Genomic DNA, 17698 nt, shown 5'->3' with positions numbered 1-17698 from the left:
TCACTTCTTTATGGTCTTTCTACAGACTCTTTCAAATTAAGCATGATTTTGTAGTCTCTCTTTGTCTTACCTTCCTCTCAACACCACTGAGGTAATCAGAGTAGGAACTGTATATCAGCAGTAGGAAAAGCATTCCAATGCTATGAACATTTTTACTAGTAGTGCAGCAGAAAGCTCTGGGGAATGCTCGGCTGGGGGGAAAAAAAAATAAAAAGGAACCAAAATCCAGTAATCATAGCAATCGGAATCAAAATTATATAGTTCACATACTGAAAAGTAGTTATTCATATACAAATGCAAATACATTTTGTGCATACTTATGTATCTGCAAAAGACTCGAGACCATTCTCTCACAAAAAATTCATCAGGCACCTGCTCTTTCTGAAGTGTTTTGAGATCCTTTGATATAAGCTGTAAGAGATAAAAATAATTAACTTATTCAGTTTGCACTGAGTGCAGAGTAACTTATAGAAGCTGTATGAATTTTAAATGGAGTATCAAACCACAATGACATTGTATACTGAGAGCAACAAAATGCAAGTGATTGTGTTGTCTACAAATTACAACGGTTGAATCTACTTTTTTGTAGACAGATATAGTTTTAGGGAGGCATATATGTGCTAGTTAAGATAATTGAACTGTCTGTTTTCCTACTAGACTGAAGGACTTGTAATTTTTGGTCAAAAAATTTCTTTCACAAGACACCAAAGAATAGATTAAACTGCCGCCTGTAGTCATGGGCAATGTTGTCCTGCTTTGTACAAACAAGAAAATGAATAAGATTTACTCTTTTTTTTGTCATGATGCCAGGTGCTAGCAGAATAAAGCAAGTAATGGAGTCAGACTGTGTGGGAAATCTTTTTTCTTGATCAATAGTGACCCTACAGACAGAGTATCATACTTTTATGTCAGTTTGATACTTTACACCCCACGTCAGACATTTCAGAGAAGAAAGTAAAACCACCCAGCAACACTGCAGGTTATTGTTCACCAGGCATGAGGATACTAAGGTGGAAGATTGACAGTGTTTGTAATATTTTCTGGGATTCTCAGGGAATGAAGTAAAATCTGTGAGTTTTCCTCCAAGTTTGGACCCAGTTTTGTTTCAGGGCTCCAGTGTGGCTATTTATCTTTACTGTATCACCATTGAAGGTCTAAGAGCAAAGATAGGAACTGTCAGAGAGACTTAATCAAGGACGGGTACGTCTTTGTAATTTAAACACAGATGATGCTTTCTTTTAAATTCAGGCTATACTTTTCATTCTGATTTACTTCATTAATTTGGAGGCTGCTCGTATTTTAAGGAGGTAAAGAATCTTTAATACTCACAGACACCACTCTGTCTGCAGACACCGTCAAGTCCTGGGATATGTAATAGTAGAATTCCCTTAGACAGCACTAATCCCAAAAGGATCTAAGGCTTTGTGTATACAGTGTCAAAACAATGGCTATGCACAGCAGGGTTCACTACCCTACCTTCTTCTGCCCACATGCTCTCAAATGTGTCTGACTCTGCTTGCTGCCATACTAGTCCAACTGGCATGCTCAAGCACACAGCATCGCATGAAATCTGAATGACAGACTCCTTCACAGACATTTAAATTTGAAGTGAGAGCCAAAGAGAAGTCAGGTCTTAAGGGTGACTTCAATATGTTGTTTAATCCTAAATTCTTACAAGCTTCAAATATATTCCTACTGCTACACAAGCAAACACAAACACAAAATTGCACAAAGTGTCTAAGAAAGTGTGCTGAATAAATTTCAAGTCCACGTATCCAACATTACCTTTATGACTTTAGTACCGTAGGTCTGATAACTCAATTTTGGACACTCTGGGCCTACTTTCTAGAGCAGCAATGATCTACTGCTCCCTCTGATACAGACAGATCCATGGAAACTGCAAGTCTTCACTACCTCTGACCATTAGGCCATAATTAATTTTTAATACCTTGTCTTCTGGTGGGCACCAGAAAACACCATGAAGTCTACAAAATTAAATCCATTTTCCAGTTTTCAACATACAGCTATAAAGGCAGAAAGTGAGACTAAATAACATGCAAATGCTCCACAAGATCCATTATACAGAGTGAGATGGGGGGAAATACCAACTATAAGGTAGTGGGAGTGAGATAAAAGGTATTTGGAGAAGATTTAAGGAACCTGTGAGATAGATAAAAGAGCAGCACTATGAACAGACTCAAGTTCACTGGTACAAATTGCAATTCTGGCAGTTGTGCTCATCATTAATGAGTGAAAAGTGATCTGGTTCCCATAGCAACGAAATACAAAGAAAAACTTCATTTCTTCAAACTTTCCCTGATGATGAATAGACCTTGGCTTTCAAAATACCAGCAAAAATTATGATAAAGATCTTTTTTTATCTCAGAGTAAATCTTCCTCAAGAGATTAATCTTGCAGAATGAGTTTTAGATTTGCAGATTATAGGACTCGTTTCCACAGGCTTCTGGAGCAAGAATATCCAATCTCTGCAAAAAGAATGCCCAGCAAGATTTGGAACTCTTCTCTGATTTTCAGTACTGATGTTTCAGTGTAAGCAGAACATTACATTAGAGGATGTTGTCTTTTCTAGAGTATAGGTAAAAGAGAATTTCTTTTCTTGCTGAAGATACAAGAAGTATGTATCAAAGGAAACCTTCTGTCTTTGAAATTTTTCTTTCTCAGAGAAAAAAAAAATACTTCCTGAGTAAAATCTAGGCTTGGGGCAAATCACTGAAAAAACTTAAGCTATGAGATTGAACCATGGGTTCTGCAAACACATAATACTCCAGATTTTAGGTTAGAGTTCTCCATAGAAATAAGAGTACAGAAGAAAAATACTGGATCAGACCAAAAGTTCATATAGATCAATAGCCATTGACCAAAAAATGAATTTACTCCTAAAATTATAAAGACAAACAAAACATGTATTGCTACTCCCTCAACAATTTGCAGTTCAGGGGCTTCGTGAATCAAAGCAGTAAAGAAATGTTAGCTGCTGAATAATTCTTCTGGAATTACTGAAAAACAAATACATTAAAACAAATATAATCTAAACCATCTGCAGACCAGACCCTCTTTTCAGGGAAGTTTGCTGCCTCCCTGGGGCCCAGATCAGGGTTGTCACCAGAAAACTGATGAGGTTAGTACAGCTTTAGAATTATTGCCTACTCCTGCTCTTTTATGTGGGTACCAGTGATGTTTCAACAAGATCAAGATTAATCAAAAGAGATTTCAGGACCCTGGGAGGAATGGTGAAGGATTGAGGAGCACAGGTAGTGTTGCCTCAATCCTCCCAGTAATGGGGAGATACACTAGAAGAAACGTGATCCCAGAACATCATCACCTGGTTCCAAGACGGGTGCCTCTGCCAGAACTTTGTTTTTTTATAACCATCAACAAATCCTGGATTCTGCACCTAGGACAGCGTAATGTCAGACACAGGTATAAATTGAGAGAGGAGTAGCTGGAGAGCAGCCCTGCAGAAAGGGATCTGGGTGTGCTGGTTGATATTTAGCTCAACATGAGCCATCAGCATGTGCCCTGGCAGCCCAGAGGGCAAACCCCATCCTGGGGTGCATCAAACACAGCGTAACCAGCCAGTCACAAGAGGTGATTATCCCACTGGATTCAGCTTTGGTGCAGCCTCAGCTTGGGTTCTGCATGCAGATCCCAGCCCCACAACTTAAGAAGGATGTGAAGGTCCTTGAATGCATCCAGAGGAGGGAAACAAAGCTGGTGGAAAGGCTGGGAGGAATGTCTTGTGAGGAGCAGCTGAGGCCTCTGGGCTTGTCTAGTTTGGAGAAAAGGAGGCTGAGGGGTGACCTCATTGCTCTCTACAGATTCCTGAGTAGGGGAAGTGGAAAGGGAGGTGCTCATCTCTTCTCCCTGGGATCCAGCAACAGGACATGGAATAGCTCAGAGCTGCACCAAGGGAATTTTAGACTGGAACTGTTTCTTTACTGAGGGAGCCATCAAACACTGGAACAGGCTCTTTAGAGAGGTGGTCAATGTCCCATACCTGCCAGTGTTTAAGAGGCATTTGTACAATGCCCTCAATAATAGGCTTTAGCTTTTAGTCAGGCCTAGAGTGGTCAGGCAGTTGGATTAGATGATTGTTGTGTGTCCTTTCCAACTGGAAGTATTCTATTCTATTCTATTCTATTCTATTCTATTCTATTCTATTCTATTCTATTCTATTCTATTCTATTCTATTCTATTCTATTCTATTCTATTCTATTCTATTCTATTCTATTCTATTCTATTCTATTCTATTCTATTCTATTCTATTCTATTCTATCCTATCCTATCCTATCCTATTCTATCCTATTCTATCCTATTCTAGCAACTCTACCTCAATACATACTTTTTTCAATTATTTGGGTTAATACCAGCCTAAAGTTCAGGGTTGCGATCTTTCAAATAAGGAATTGTATTACAGAACCACTTATTGACTGTTGCAGTGCAAATCTTGGACTCTCCCCATATAGAGAAGATGTTTCCCATATGAGTTCTGCCTGCAGAAATACATTTTGTTAATGGAGGACCAATGGAATCCAGCTGTTCAAATTAGCGGTAAAACCTGCATTGAAGTCTGTGGTGTAAACTTAGGACCTCTGGCCTGCAGTCCACATTCTTGCTTGTAGGATAGTAGTTTTGGGGTAATGTTATTCACCTAGAGGCACTACCAATATAGTAAGAAACTATTCAAACATAATGGACTATCTCAGCATAAGTGTGTTCAGCAAATGTACCTCAGTACACAGAAAGTTCCAGTTTAGTAATATGCAGCTTTCGTGATTCTTGAAATCATCATATTGAGATTTTGATGGGTGGAAACAATGGCCAGTAGAGTAAGAACAAAAGATAACATCTGAGTGATAGAATAAAATCTAAGACAAATAAACTGAATGTCCCTTCTTAATTGTTAGATAGTACTGATGATGTCCTGATATAATTTCTGTTGGAGTACTCTTACCTTTTATTTTAATAAGAATGAACCACTAGTTCTTCTTTGTTACCCTGTAAGCAATAACTTCTCTGGTTGATACCACATTTTAGAGCCTCATATGAGCTATAATTCTCACTACAGCACTGGTCAACTATGTCTGGTGAGAGACTGAAGCGTTCTGACACAGTATTTATTTTTTAAGTCAGTGGTTAAAATTCTTTATTCCTTAAAGTTTCCCAATCTCATCACTTCCTCTCAGTGAAATCTACCCCAAAATTTGATGCATTTATCAACATACATACATGTATGTTGATATGTATTTATCAATATTTCACCTCAGTCATATAAACCATGTAACTATTTCAGGTAATGCATATTATAATGCTAATCTTTGGTTTCATTTCTTCTTATTTGCATTTAATTTCTACTTCCAACTACAACATATTAGAATACTTATTTGAGGAGGAGAATATGCTTTGTTCACTTTGCCAGTGAAATACAATAACAACAAGTGACATTATTACTCTTTCAGAGTAAGATAATTGATATTAGACTTGTGTGATTTTTTAAGTTAACCAGATTTACAGTAAGAATACACTCAGAACATTTATTGGTTTTATTTATCACATTTTCATCCTAATTAAAGGTAGCTTTAATTTAAAACCCCCCCAAAAAAAAAAAAAAAAACAAAAAAACAAAAAAAACCAGGAAACTAAGGACATGGCACTTTATTACAAGTATACTTTTCAAAGAGATTAAGTCTATTCAAAGTATTTTCTTCTTTTTTTTTTATGCCTTAAAAATACATATATTTTTAATTAATTAAATATCTTGGCTGAACCAAAGCTACAGTTCTTGGCCAAAGCAAATACTGATGCAGTATTTTCCCCATATAAATCTAACTGACAACAGAATCCAGCTTTTTCCTTAGCTGAAATTCATAATATCTTCTTTCTCCCACTTCCTGGTAATATGATTTGTCAAAATAAATTATAATGTCAGAAATCAGAAGAAATAAGATAAAGGTCATGTACTGACAAACACAAAAAAAAATAGAAAAAAACAATAAATGGAAAAGGAAAATGAAAAGAAAAGGAAAAGGAAAAGGAAAAGGAAAAGGAAAAGGAAAAGGAAAAGGAAAAGGAAAAGGAAAAGGAAAAGGAAAAGGAAAAGGAAAAGGAAAAGGAAAAGGAAAAGGAAAAGGAAAAGGAAAAGGAAAAGGAAAAGGAAAAGGAAAAGGAAAAGGAAAAGGAAAAGGAAAAGGAAAAGGAAAAGGAAAAGGAAAAGGAAAAGGAAAAAAAGATAAAGAAAGAAGAGAAAAAGAGAAATAAAGAAGTGAAAAAAACAACAAAAACACAATGAGTAACGAAATGTCTTCTCAACAAACTGGAAGATCTAAACCAGAATCCTTGATTCCACAACAGAAATCTTCATTTTTAAAGCTTACTGAAAGCTGAGGTTTCAGTTGGGCCCATGTCTAGTCAAAAATCTTACTATGTTTGGATTGTATATTTCAGTTATTTTAATTGAGATGCCATAAAAACTAAAGAAAAAATGGTCTAAGGTAGTTAAAATATATAATTACTCTTGTTGGTGATATATTACAATTTATAGTACTTTTTTTTTAGATTATTGTAAATTATTGTTCAGGGAAATATAAAAGACAAATAAAATCTAGCAGTAACTGTTGAAATTAAACAATTACTGCAGTCTGACCCTTAATTGAAAATTGCAATGTAATATAAAATAATTTTAAGTCATTACATTTAATTAAACTGGAAAAGAAAGGTAAACAGGCATTAAGTCCCAGGCAGTGAATATTCTGAACTTCTCCTGAATGTAAAAATGTTGAGTGTATTCAGCACATTCTAGGCTCACGGCTGAGCTAATAAATAGTTCAAGAAATTTAACTTTTTTAAAAGTTCATAAACAAAACAGGAAGCTAAAATCCAAGTTACAGTGTAAATACAGATCTTGCAAAATGTACCCTTGCACTTCACTTCAACTCCCAGCTTTATTGTACACAGTAGATAAAGTCAAACATGCATACGAACCATTGCAAGATCTGGGTCTAATTAGACCAGATGCTTTGAGTAAGTGCTACTCAAAAGTACAGTGGGCTAGCCATGTAAAGTTTCCAGAATTAGGATCTGTCTAAATACCATGAACATTCAAACATAGTGAAACAGTGACAAGGATTTCCAAAATGCTCTGGAGCTTGTTTTCGGTACAGATGAACTTATGTACTAAATATTTCATTAAGCCTCTACAGTAATACTACAGAAAAATCACTTACAATGTTCCTCTATATATTTGAACAAAAATACCCTTCTAGCACAACAATGCTATGCTTGTAATGCTAATGCCCATACTTCCCTCTTGGAGTAGAAAAAGACACTAATTCATCTCAAATCAGACAGTTCCAACAGAATGCATGAATGTTTGGCCTTTGACCAATATTTAAACTTTGCAGGTACCTTTTCTGTATTATAACATAGCTGCACTCCAAATGTATTGTACTTGAGAATGGTGGGAGGTGGAGGAGGAAACAGGAATATCAGTTTATTACAGACAAGGAAAGAAACCAAATCATTTTTAATATGAACTCTAGATGATCTTTTCTTATCTAAGAAAACTGCAATAAAACCAGAAAGTTACAGAGGACTTATTTGTGTCTGAGGCCTTACATTTTAAAACTTGTTGAATCTTGTTTCCAGTGCTATCAAGATCACTTTGTTTCTGTCTTCAAAAGAGTTGCATATGCTCAACATAGTGGAAATCAGTGCAAATAGAAACTGCAAAATAAAGATAAAATTTAAGAAGTTCTCATGACAAGAAGTCTTTTGAAGCATGACATACTAACCAATCCACTTTGCACCCCAGAGATGTCATTATTTTATGGGCAAGTGAAGGTTTCAGTGAATACAGGATGTTTGTTACTGCTAGTCCAAGAACTGATTGTGGCAGATTTTAAAGGAGTCACTGTTTAAGAACTGAACATATATATCCACAAAATTCACAAGTCTTACTCAATTCTTAAAACTAATTTCCAAGATTTTGGAGACATAGCATGTGTTAAATATTAAATATGCTATTGCAGGAATGGTTGCATACTTCATTTTTCTCTCTGCCTACTGTCAGACAGTCATCCTCTTTGCGTTCCTTTCTAAACTATGTTCAATACTCCTCAACAGTTTAAATTCAGTAACAATGAGTAAGTATAGAAGGTAGTAAAGTTTTTATTTAGTGGGTATGTCTTTAATAGAAAGAACAATGGTTCAGTAAGTGTTGATAAATAACATAATACAGGATTCAGATTGGCAAATGAACTTAGGACACACTAGCCCAATGACTGCATGTTTTCATTTTGCAAAATTATCAAGAATCCTCCCCTCTGCTACCAAAATCTTAGATTTGAAGAAAGGCTCAGTGCCTTCCCATGTGAAATACAACAAATCAGCTATTCTTATCAAATTTGTGGCCTTCTAATAAGGTATTTCTTATTATCACTTCTGTCTAAAGTTTGTGTAAGTAGTAGAATGCAAGTGCTATTTGTGATACATTTTTTTGCCCTCTCCACAAGATGTATTACAATCCACAATCTAAACAGGCTATTTTTACACATTCATCCCTAGATATTTTCTCTTAGATCCTAAACCAACCCAAAATACATGGTCTTTACTTAATGGTCACTTACTTTAATTTTTCTAATCTCAGAGGATATCCAGACATTATATATTTGTTTGAAACTGCTGCTGAGATCTGTCTCAAATTGAGGTATATAGTCATCCATACAGGCAAAACTGAGAGGGCAGTTAAGAAAGAAAAATGTCATCAGAACCTCCCACAGGCAAAAGAGGAAAGAGTCCTTTCTTCATAGAAGCCAGAAAGTACACGGAGAGTTAGTTACTAAACCCTCAAGCAACCCCAGCAATTTTGACAATGTCTCTTTAATGCATACTCTTTTTCTTTCCGTCAATGAAGCATAAGGAGTGTATGTACCAATACCATAATAATTTTCAAAAGGTATAAATATACTTACTAATCATCATATCAACCTGTCTCCTAACAATGCTTTATAAACACTGTAAGTAAAGAAACCCACACAAATTAATTGGAGGAAAAAATATCTCAGGAAGTGTCCTTATTTGGAAACAATATTAGTATTTCAGAACTCATTCAAAAAGAAACCATGGACAACGCAATTATTTTTTATCTAGAAGTAAAGGAAGACTTCATAGAAACTATTTTCATATTTTAAGAGTATTTCCTGTCTTAACATGCAAAGAACACTAGATGAGGTGATTGCTGTTTCTGTGCTTTAAACGGTGAAGACAATATTTTCACAGATCTACATTTCTGGGTAAAACTTTACACCTCATAAATAAATTGTTAAAACTCCTTGCAAAATCAAGTGCGTGTTGCCTAATAAGTTTACATGTGTAAAGTGTGATTTATTGTAGACACAGTTCAAACAGACTCAGTGAAAATTTTGCCTTATGAGTACTATTAATATCAAAAATAATTTATAGGCATTTCACAGTAGAACAGTTTATAAACACATTCGTTCAGGTTGTTCTGTTTCCTTTCGTTCTGCTTCCTTTGGAGTATTTGAATAAGGTAGAAGAAATATAAAGCTGATATAAGATAATGGAATATTATAGAAAATATTCTTTACTTCATGTGAGCATAAAGACATATCCATCATTGTAACAGTTTTAAGAAGTTGTATAACACTTTTCCTGTTCATTCAGCAAAATTTCTGAATGTAAAAATTAGTTTTCTCATGACAAAGTTTACTCCAAAGCCTTGACTCACCACATATAAAGCTGTTTGTCTAGCTGAGGATTTTTATGATTAAACTGATTGCTTACATGTTTTTGAAAAGTTTTAGAGGGGCCAAATGCATTTAACTTATCTCTGCGACAAGTAAAGAAAAGTTTTAGAGGGGCCAAATGCGTTTAACTTATCTCTGCAACAAGTAAAGAAATAGGATGAAACTTCAGTTTTCAATAACTTAGACTTTCCTTTTAAGAGTTCATTTAGCCCAACATGAACTCCTGGGAAGGTTTTGCTTTTCAGAACAGCACTTCCTAAGTGCTCAGGACCTTCTAGGTATCTTATGCTGAGGACTCAAATGTCAAAAGTCAGTGTGAAAATACAGGCCAGGACCTGACTGTGGAAGAGTTTATCTCCAAAAAATGTAAACAGAGATTCAGAGATAATGATGTTCCAGTCATGGTTGCAGTGATTTTAATGTAAGAAATATTATCATAAAAATGGTGTAACAGCAATTCTTTTTTGCATTCTGGTTTTAACTCTGAATATTATTTACATAATTTCACTTTTTAAATTTCAGATGACCCAAGAATCTGTGTAACATGTATGCAGAACTATTATATGTAAGTATACATGTACAACTCTTCACACCTATACAGTTTTCTAGAGCAAAATTGTGCACTTCACTACATAAATCTGCGCTGTGCATGTTATCCCATTCCTTTTTAACTATTATCTGAGAGTAATAACTTTGGAAAAAGGCTTGGGAAATGTTGAAAAGCTAGCCAGTTGCTCACTATCAAGGCCCTTTAAAGCTTATGGACTGATGTGAACTTTTCATATGTGAAGAGAGAAATATGGAACAAAAAGGATCTAAAAGTTAAACAATGTCTCTGGCTCTGGAACTAGTATGCTGTTACTATATTGTGTCCAGTTCTGGTATTTGCAGTTCATTAGGCACACTTAAAAATGTAAGATAAACTAAGGAAAAAATACATAGATTAATTGAAAGCTTAACTTAAACAGAGGGAAATGAGGAATCCTATTACTTTTCAAAGAGACAGTTAAAAGATCTCAGTAAAAATTACCATAACAAAAGAGAATGTTGATAAAAAGATTGTTCAATCTAGTTATAAACAATGGCATTGGATTATATCTTTTCACAAGCTATCAGCTCTTTACAACCACAATATAGTAATTTCTAATTAAGCATGTGTTCATTTTTGTGCCTACATCTAAAGAAGAAAATCAAATTAGTCATGCTTAAGAACCCTGAGATTGGAAAACAAGACTTGTTAATATTTGCCACTTGAATAGCAGCATAATCACAAATATGTTTTGAATCCTTCATTAGAGGAATAATTTCTGTTCATTAGGATGAGAACAGAGCTTTACCATTACCATACCTAGAAAGATACAGAAAACAAACTCAGTGACCTCAGAAGAAACTTTCTAATGATGATCTCTTTTATCTTATAGGTATAAGCAACATTGTTATAAATACTGCCCGGAAAATACCTACAGAGATGAAAGTTCTCTGCAGTGTAGAGAGTGTGCTAGCAACTGTGATATTTGTGACAAGGACAAGTGTTACTCCTGTAAGGAAGGCTTTTATCTCTCAGGTAAACAAAGTACTAAGTACGGCATATTTACAAAAGGATTGTAGACTATTTCTTTATAGAAAAGGCCTGGACTCAACTTCCCAAATTCATGGATCTCTTCTATGGCAGACAGTGAAGGTCGAGCAGAGTTAACACTTTGCAGAATTAGGTCCTTTGCATTAATGTAGGGTGGTTATGTTAGTCAATGGTGCCATTTGGTTCAAAGGCTCCATATATTTGACTACATAATCCCACTTTTGTTTTTAATACATTTCCACTATTTTTGGCAAATACAAAAAATATTGTATTTGATGCAGGCTTTGTGAAAGGAGAGGTTTTTAACTCAGAAAGACATCAAAATGTTTCCTTTCTATTTACAAGTCTAGTTTTACTTTGACTTTCAGGTCCACGTAAAGTAATGGGCCCTAAACAGTCTGAAATGAGCTCAGTTAAAACCCTTAAATTCCACATCACATTCACACAGGACTAGGAGCCCCTTAGCTTTATTACAAAATAAAGTTTGAATCAGGCAGGTCTGGTTCAGACATGGTGCCAGATGTGAATCACAGGAAATTCTGAGGTTATGGTATTCTTGTGCATTGCCTGCTGAAGGTACCCAGCAATAGAGTACAAAAGCATTACTCTCATAGAAAACTCTGTGGTCACAATACTTGGGTGATGTGATGGCCTACATTTTTTTTTCAATTGAAATTGTAGAAAGCTCAAAAAGCTATCAGTATAACAACTTCCAGGGGTTTTGCTGCAGTATGCTAACCCATACATTTAATCAGACTTGCCTGACTTTATATTCACCAGAAACTAGAGATGCATCCAAGCCTCAAAATTTGCTTATCTTATAGCAATCTTAGCGAATTACAGACCTAGACTTTATACTGGACCACTATAACAATTGGGACTCAAACATAAATTTTTTATCCAGGTTCGTACTTTACTAAGATTTCTGTGTGCCAGGATTTAGGATATGGAAGAAAACCCATCTAGATATAAATTTAAGTGCAGATTGATTCAAATTTTGTAAAGTTTGCAGAAGCAACTGAGCTTAATTTTGGTTTCATGCTAAAAAAAAATAGTGTTTATATAGCTACAAAAATTTTCATGGGATCTTATATACTGTTTTTTTCCTAAACCATCTCTTGCTGGAGACAGAGATGCTATGGTTGAGGTACCTCCTTGTCAGGACTGAGAGGGGTCAGTAGACACCATGATGCCAGGCTCTGTGTCTGTTGCAGGAGGCACATGTGTGAGTGAGTGTGGAGATGGGTTCTTCACTGATGACATCTCTGGAGAATGTGAACCTTGTCACAGGAGCTGTGCAACGTGTGTGGGTTACAGCTATGAGAACTGCACTGGGTGCAAAACCAGTTTCCAGCTATCTCGTGGACAGTGTCTGAATCCAAGAAATTCTCTGCCCAGTGGGAAGTTCTGGAGTGGTAAGTTGCAACTGAAGCCTTTATCTTTTCTGTTTCTCTGAAGACTAATAAAAGTTTTAGAAAGAGGGTATCAAGATCTTACAGCTTGAGTGAAACTGCACTTTTGTCAAACACATTGCCATTTTATAAATATACTGACCAAGAACATTGGGTTCACAGAGTAAAATTCATCTTCCTGCAAATAGCATAACATTTTAATATAACTTAGGTGTTCCTTATCTGGGAGTTATCTTATCTGGCTAGGTAAAAGATTAAAAAATAAAAGATGAAAAGGTAAAAAATATTTAAAATACAAAAGATGGATAATAGATTAAGGTACTGGGAGTTCCTTATCTAACGTACTGGGAGCTTTGGCTATGTTTTAGACCAGCTTTGTAGCTGTTGATTCCCTACACAGAAGTGAATGCAAGTTGGAGGAAATTAAAAATAATCAAATATGTGTCTCTCTGTGTGTGCAGTGTGTGTTTAAAACCAAGCTCTCTTCCTCTTCTTTCCCCAGTGTAGGCATGCACTGCTGTCTAAGGGACCACACACAGAATATAGAACTACATTCTCCAGTTCTTGTTCTACCTTGGCCATTTCCACAACCCTCACAAAATAATCAGTTCTTTCTTGGTGTCCTCATCTACAGCATGGGGAAAAAATTCCTCTGTTCAGAAATAAAAAAAAATAATAATAAAAAAAAAGTCTTTGGAAGGAAAATGTTTTTAAAACTTAAAGGTGTTGAAGGGAAAGATTTGTATTCAGTTTTTAAAATTATTTTCCTTTATAAGCATCTTCAAATGTATCGCAGTACTGTCACAAATTTCTTGTTAAGCAAGTGTTAAATGAAACAATACTAGAATATTATCATTCCCATTATGTCAGTTATATAAAGCACAGTTGAATATGTTATGTTACCAAATAAGTCAGTGCTAATGGTAGATTTATCACTCAGCACACAAATTAAAACACATTTGCTTTGAATATTCATTATTTTTAAGTGAAACCTATGCATCACATAGAATCTCAATAGTTAGGACTGCAAGTGGCGTTTTTTAACTATATGTACACCATAACTTCCAATAAAGGGTGAAATTTCCTCTAGAGTTTCAGTAGCTGTAAAGATCACTGTAAAGAGAAAAGTCAGTGTCATATGATCCTTTCACTCTCTTTATAGTTCTAAAGCATCATCTGGGATAGCATGTTCACTTTTGGGCACGATGTTTAAAGAAAGAAGTGGGCTGACTAGAGAGGAAATAGTGAGGATTATCAGAAATCCAGGGAAAAGAATTATTTACAGTGGAAGGTTGAGATGAGCTTGGGAGTAAATGAGAAAGCTAAGAGGAACACAATCACAAAGAAGAATGGAATATATTAGGTGTCTGTAAGTGTGGTAAGCAGGACTTGAAATGCAGGAATCTTAGATTTGGCATTTGAAAAAAGGGGACTTTCAAAGGAAATAATGGAATAAGTAGAACCTTTGAGGAGGTTTGGGGATTTCCATCACTAGGGGTCTTTAAGAACACACAAAAAGCATCTGACAGGGATGTTTAGGGAGTGGAACAAGAAACTTTATCTTCTCATCAAATACAATTTTTCTTCTGATTCCTATGTCTTTATTTGATTCAAACACATCAAAGAATGACTATCCTTAGATCTATATGACCTTGCATTAAAATTTTAAAATATACTAACAAATATTTTCAGAAAAAATACTGACCATTTTTACTCATTGTCTATCTATGGAGAAATGTTGTATCAAAAAGAATAACATTTCTTCACTTCAGAAGAAGATCAGAGAGACCTAAAAAGGAGAAATATTAATATAAAGTTGTCCTCCATGTGCTTACTTGTGTTCATATGAGTAAGTACTTTTTCAATTTGAGACTATCTACATCAGTGCCATGGAAAGAGCACATCTGTAGTTCAGTCTATCTATTGGTTATCTACTTCTCATTCTGTCAAACAAGGTGACTTATTGTCAGGTTTTTTATTTTGAGCAGGCAGCTGATGCAGTTCTGTATATATCAGTACTGTTGTGATGCAAAACCTCTTTCTCTCCATCCTGTGTACTTTCTCATCCCTTCCAGTAGTTAAAATACACCTTATTTGGGGGCTTTTCGAAATGTGAGATACATCTCTCTGGGAGCTGTGCTGGCTTGAGCATTAATGACTGCTCCATAGTCACAGGATTCCTGCTGCAGTTGGAGATGGGAGCCCAGGGAACCTGGCTGGAGACTCTTCACCTTCTCTCGGATAGACTTGTTGGGATTCCTACAGTGTGGTAGCAGCTGTGACATGTGAAAGTAATGTTGAAACTGGTGATAATCCTGAGCCTTTTCTTACCAGGATAGGCTTCCAAACTGTAGTAACTTGCAAAGTAAAAAAGTTAATGAAGTTGACATTGTGTTTACTAAAGTTCCACCCTGAATAACTACGTTTATCAACAGTTTGTGAGGTTCCTTGCTCAGATACTGTAGAATCATCTAGTTCTCTTAACAGTAATTTTCATTTGCTAATTAACTACAAAATCTAAATGATTGAATTTTTTTAGCTAGAATATCACTCTTTCACTCATTTCTTCTGATGACCCATTCAACAGGCAGATATCAGCTGAGTCCAGATTTCCAACTGTGCCATCAATATTTGAAATTCTCTTTCCATGCTGAAGATCCTTAACAACAAATAAAGGATTCAGGCAGGACCAAATTACGTTTAACTGTAGCAGTACATCATGCTAATAAGGTAGTTCCTACTTAGAGACTGCAGTACTTTTCACACCCTGATAATGTTTCAAAATACATGGATAATTTAAACAACAACAAAAAAAAAGTAGAAGAAGAAAAATTAACAGTTTCATTCTCTCTTACAATTATTTTCTCCACTGTCATTTATTGCTTTGTCCAACAATGCTGTAGGATAAGTAGAAGAATCAACAAAAAGAAAACCTATCTGTGCTCCTTGAAACTTGCTGTCAGTGAGAATTCTGGCTGGCATAATTGTACAGAAAAACTCCCTTGGCCTGGAACAATGATCACTCTCTAGATCTTCTTAAGCATTTCTGTAGGGCTTCCTCCTTTCCATTATTTATTTTAAAGAAGATTATGGGGACAGAAAAAATACTTTTTCTTTCATACATAGATGCAAACTCATAGCATATTTCCAAGTTTTTCACTGCTTCCTCTGGACAGATCTCCAAATATTTTATCCCAGATTACTTTTTATGTTCTTTAACTTGCTTATAGCTACTTTGATTTTCTCCAGGGTTATTTCTTCTTAGCAAAAGATAAGGACCTGCTGTCTCATCTGTGGTGAAACTCAGTTTCTAAGAGTAGCCTGTCATATGGCATGGGCATGGTCCAAGAGGCTCGTCCATTCTTCAGGGGATATTAGAATACTTTCATGTTTGTTCACCAGCCCAGTGTGGGCAAGCCTATGGATGAGATTTGGCTTTTGGTTCACATCCTCTCTGCCCATTTATCAATATATGCTTCTTCCACTGGGTGCTCAATATCCTCAACACACTTACATCGGTGAAGCACCGTGGTAGAGCTGTCTCTGAGCTTCAGTGGCCTGAATTAAAGAATCTAATTAAAGAATACAGGCCAGATAACTATTAGTCCTCCTGCTTTGGAGGATTAAGTTGGGCGTAGGGGCCAAGTATGAAATAAACAGCCTCACCCCTGTCAAGGGAATGAAGATGAAATCTCACCAAGCTCATCCTCAGCACATGCCCTACTCCAGACAATGAAGGGAGACAACACAACTAGGAAGATAGCCAAAATTTCCAAACCCAGTAGTTTACGTCAGCTTTTACCATGTTAATCTTCTATTTACTCTTTTTCTTTAGAAATGTTACTAACAGAAGGTTGATGTATTAGACATTGAACTGTATTTACAAATAATGTAGCTATTTCTCTTTGGCTCTCCCAGCCACATGGATTCAGTGGGTTCCACTGTGCTTTTAGTGACTGTGTTGATGCACCATATGGGACAAAGTGAGTTTTGGGAAACAAAGACTGTTGTTTTGTTTGGTTCTAAGGCTAACATAAATTAAAGGGCAGCACATCAGAGCCTGCCACAGAGAAACCAACACAGAGTCTGACTTTCTTTGCAATCTGAGAGACTAGTCCATCTAGGTGAGGATTAAAACCTTTGTACATGTGGAATATAGGTTTTTTTCCCACATTTAAAATTTCACTTCTATTTCTTATGCAAGGATAAATGATAGACCAGTTTTATGAATTTTTATGAATACACGCTCCAACAACTGAAACATTATATAAGAAAACAACTTTCTAAAATGATATTTACTTTGGGGGTATACTCTGCTGGGCAAACAGTTCAACTCATATCAGGAATAATTAATAACTCATCCAGGTCTGAAATAATAAAACAGAACATGTCTGTTATCCAGGCCCTTAAAAAGACAAGCCAAGAAAGGAAAAAAAAAAAAAAAAAAAAAAAAAAAAAAGAAGACATTGAGCTCTGTGTTTCTAGCATGAAACATCTGTATTTTATCTCATGTACCAGATGATGAAATTACTTTGGAAGCCAGGAGACGCACTAGTGTAAGCTTGATTCACCAAGTGAATACACACACGCTTTCAACTGGATTAGACATTTTGCAAGTTATGGTCAGGTCTTCATTTTGCCTGTTCACTGTAAGTAGTGCAGTTTAAAAACTTCTTAGTTCCTCAGTTACATTGTTTAGTTAACAACAATCTTCTGAAAGGTATAAAAGGAAAATAACTAGTATGGAATGAGGTCTGTTTCTGATGCGATCTCAAAACAGAATACGTGTTTCTTTACATGCAGATAATATATGCTGTAGTAAACTACACAGCTAAATGGCAGCTGGTTCTGTTTACTATTAAATACCACCCACAATAAAGAGAAAGCAATCTCCCACAAGCAGCCATTGACCAACTGCATCC

General features: G+C 35.7%; 1 protein-coding gene across 1 annotated transcript in view; it reads left to right on the top strand.

Moving 5' to 3' along the window:
• PCSK5 (proprotein convertase subtilisin/kexin type 5) overlaps nt 1–17698 on the top strand; it is a 246574-nt gene that overhangs the window by 207741 nt on the left and 21135 nt on the right. The window contains exons 25-27 of the mRNA XM_042787933.1: nt 10308–10350; nt 11207–11349; nt 12579–12779. Coding sequence (XP_042643867.1) covers nt 10308–10350; nt 11207–11349; nt 12579–12779 — 387 coding nt within the window. The remainder of the gene's footprint in view (nt 1–10307; nt 10351–11206; nt 11350–12578; nt 12780–17698) is intronic.

The sequence above is a fragment of the Tyto alba genome, unplaced genomic scaffold (assembly GCF_018691265.1).
Source record: "Tyto alba isolate M040663 unplaced genomic scaffold, T.alba_DEE_v4.0 Super-Scaffold_13, whole genome shotgun sequence".
NCBI classification, from domain to species: domain Eukaryota; kingdom Metazoa; phylum Chordata; class Aves; order Strigiformes; family Tytonidae; genus Tyto; species Tyto alba.
This window is presented reverse-complemented; position numbering and strand designations above follow the sequence as displayed.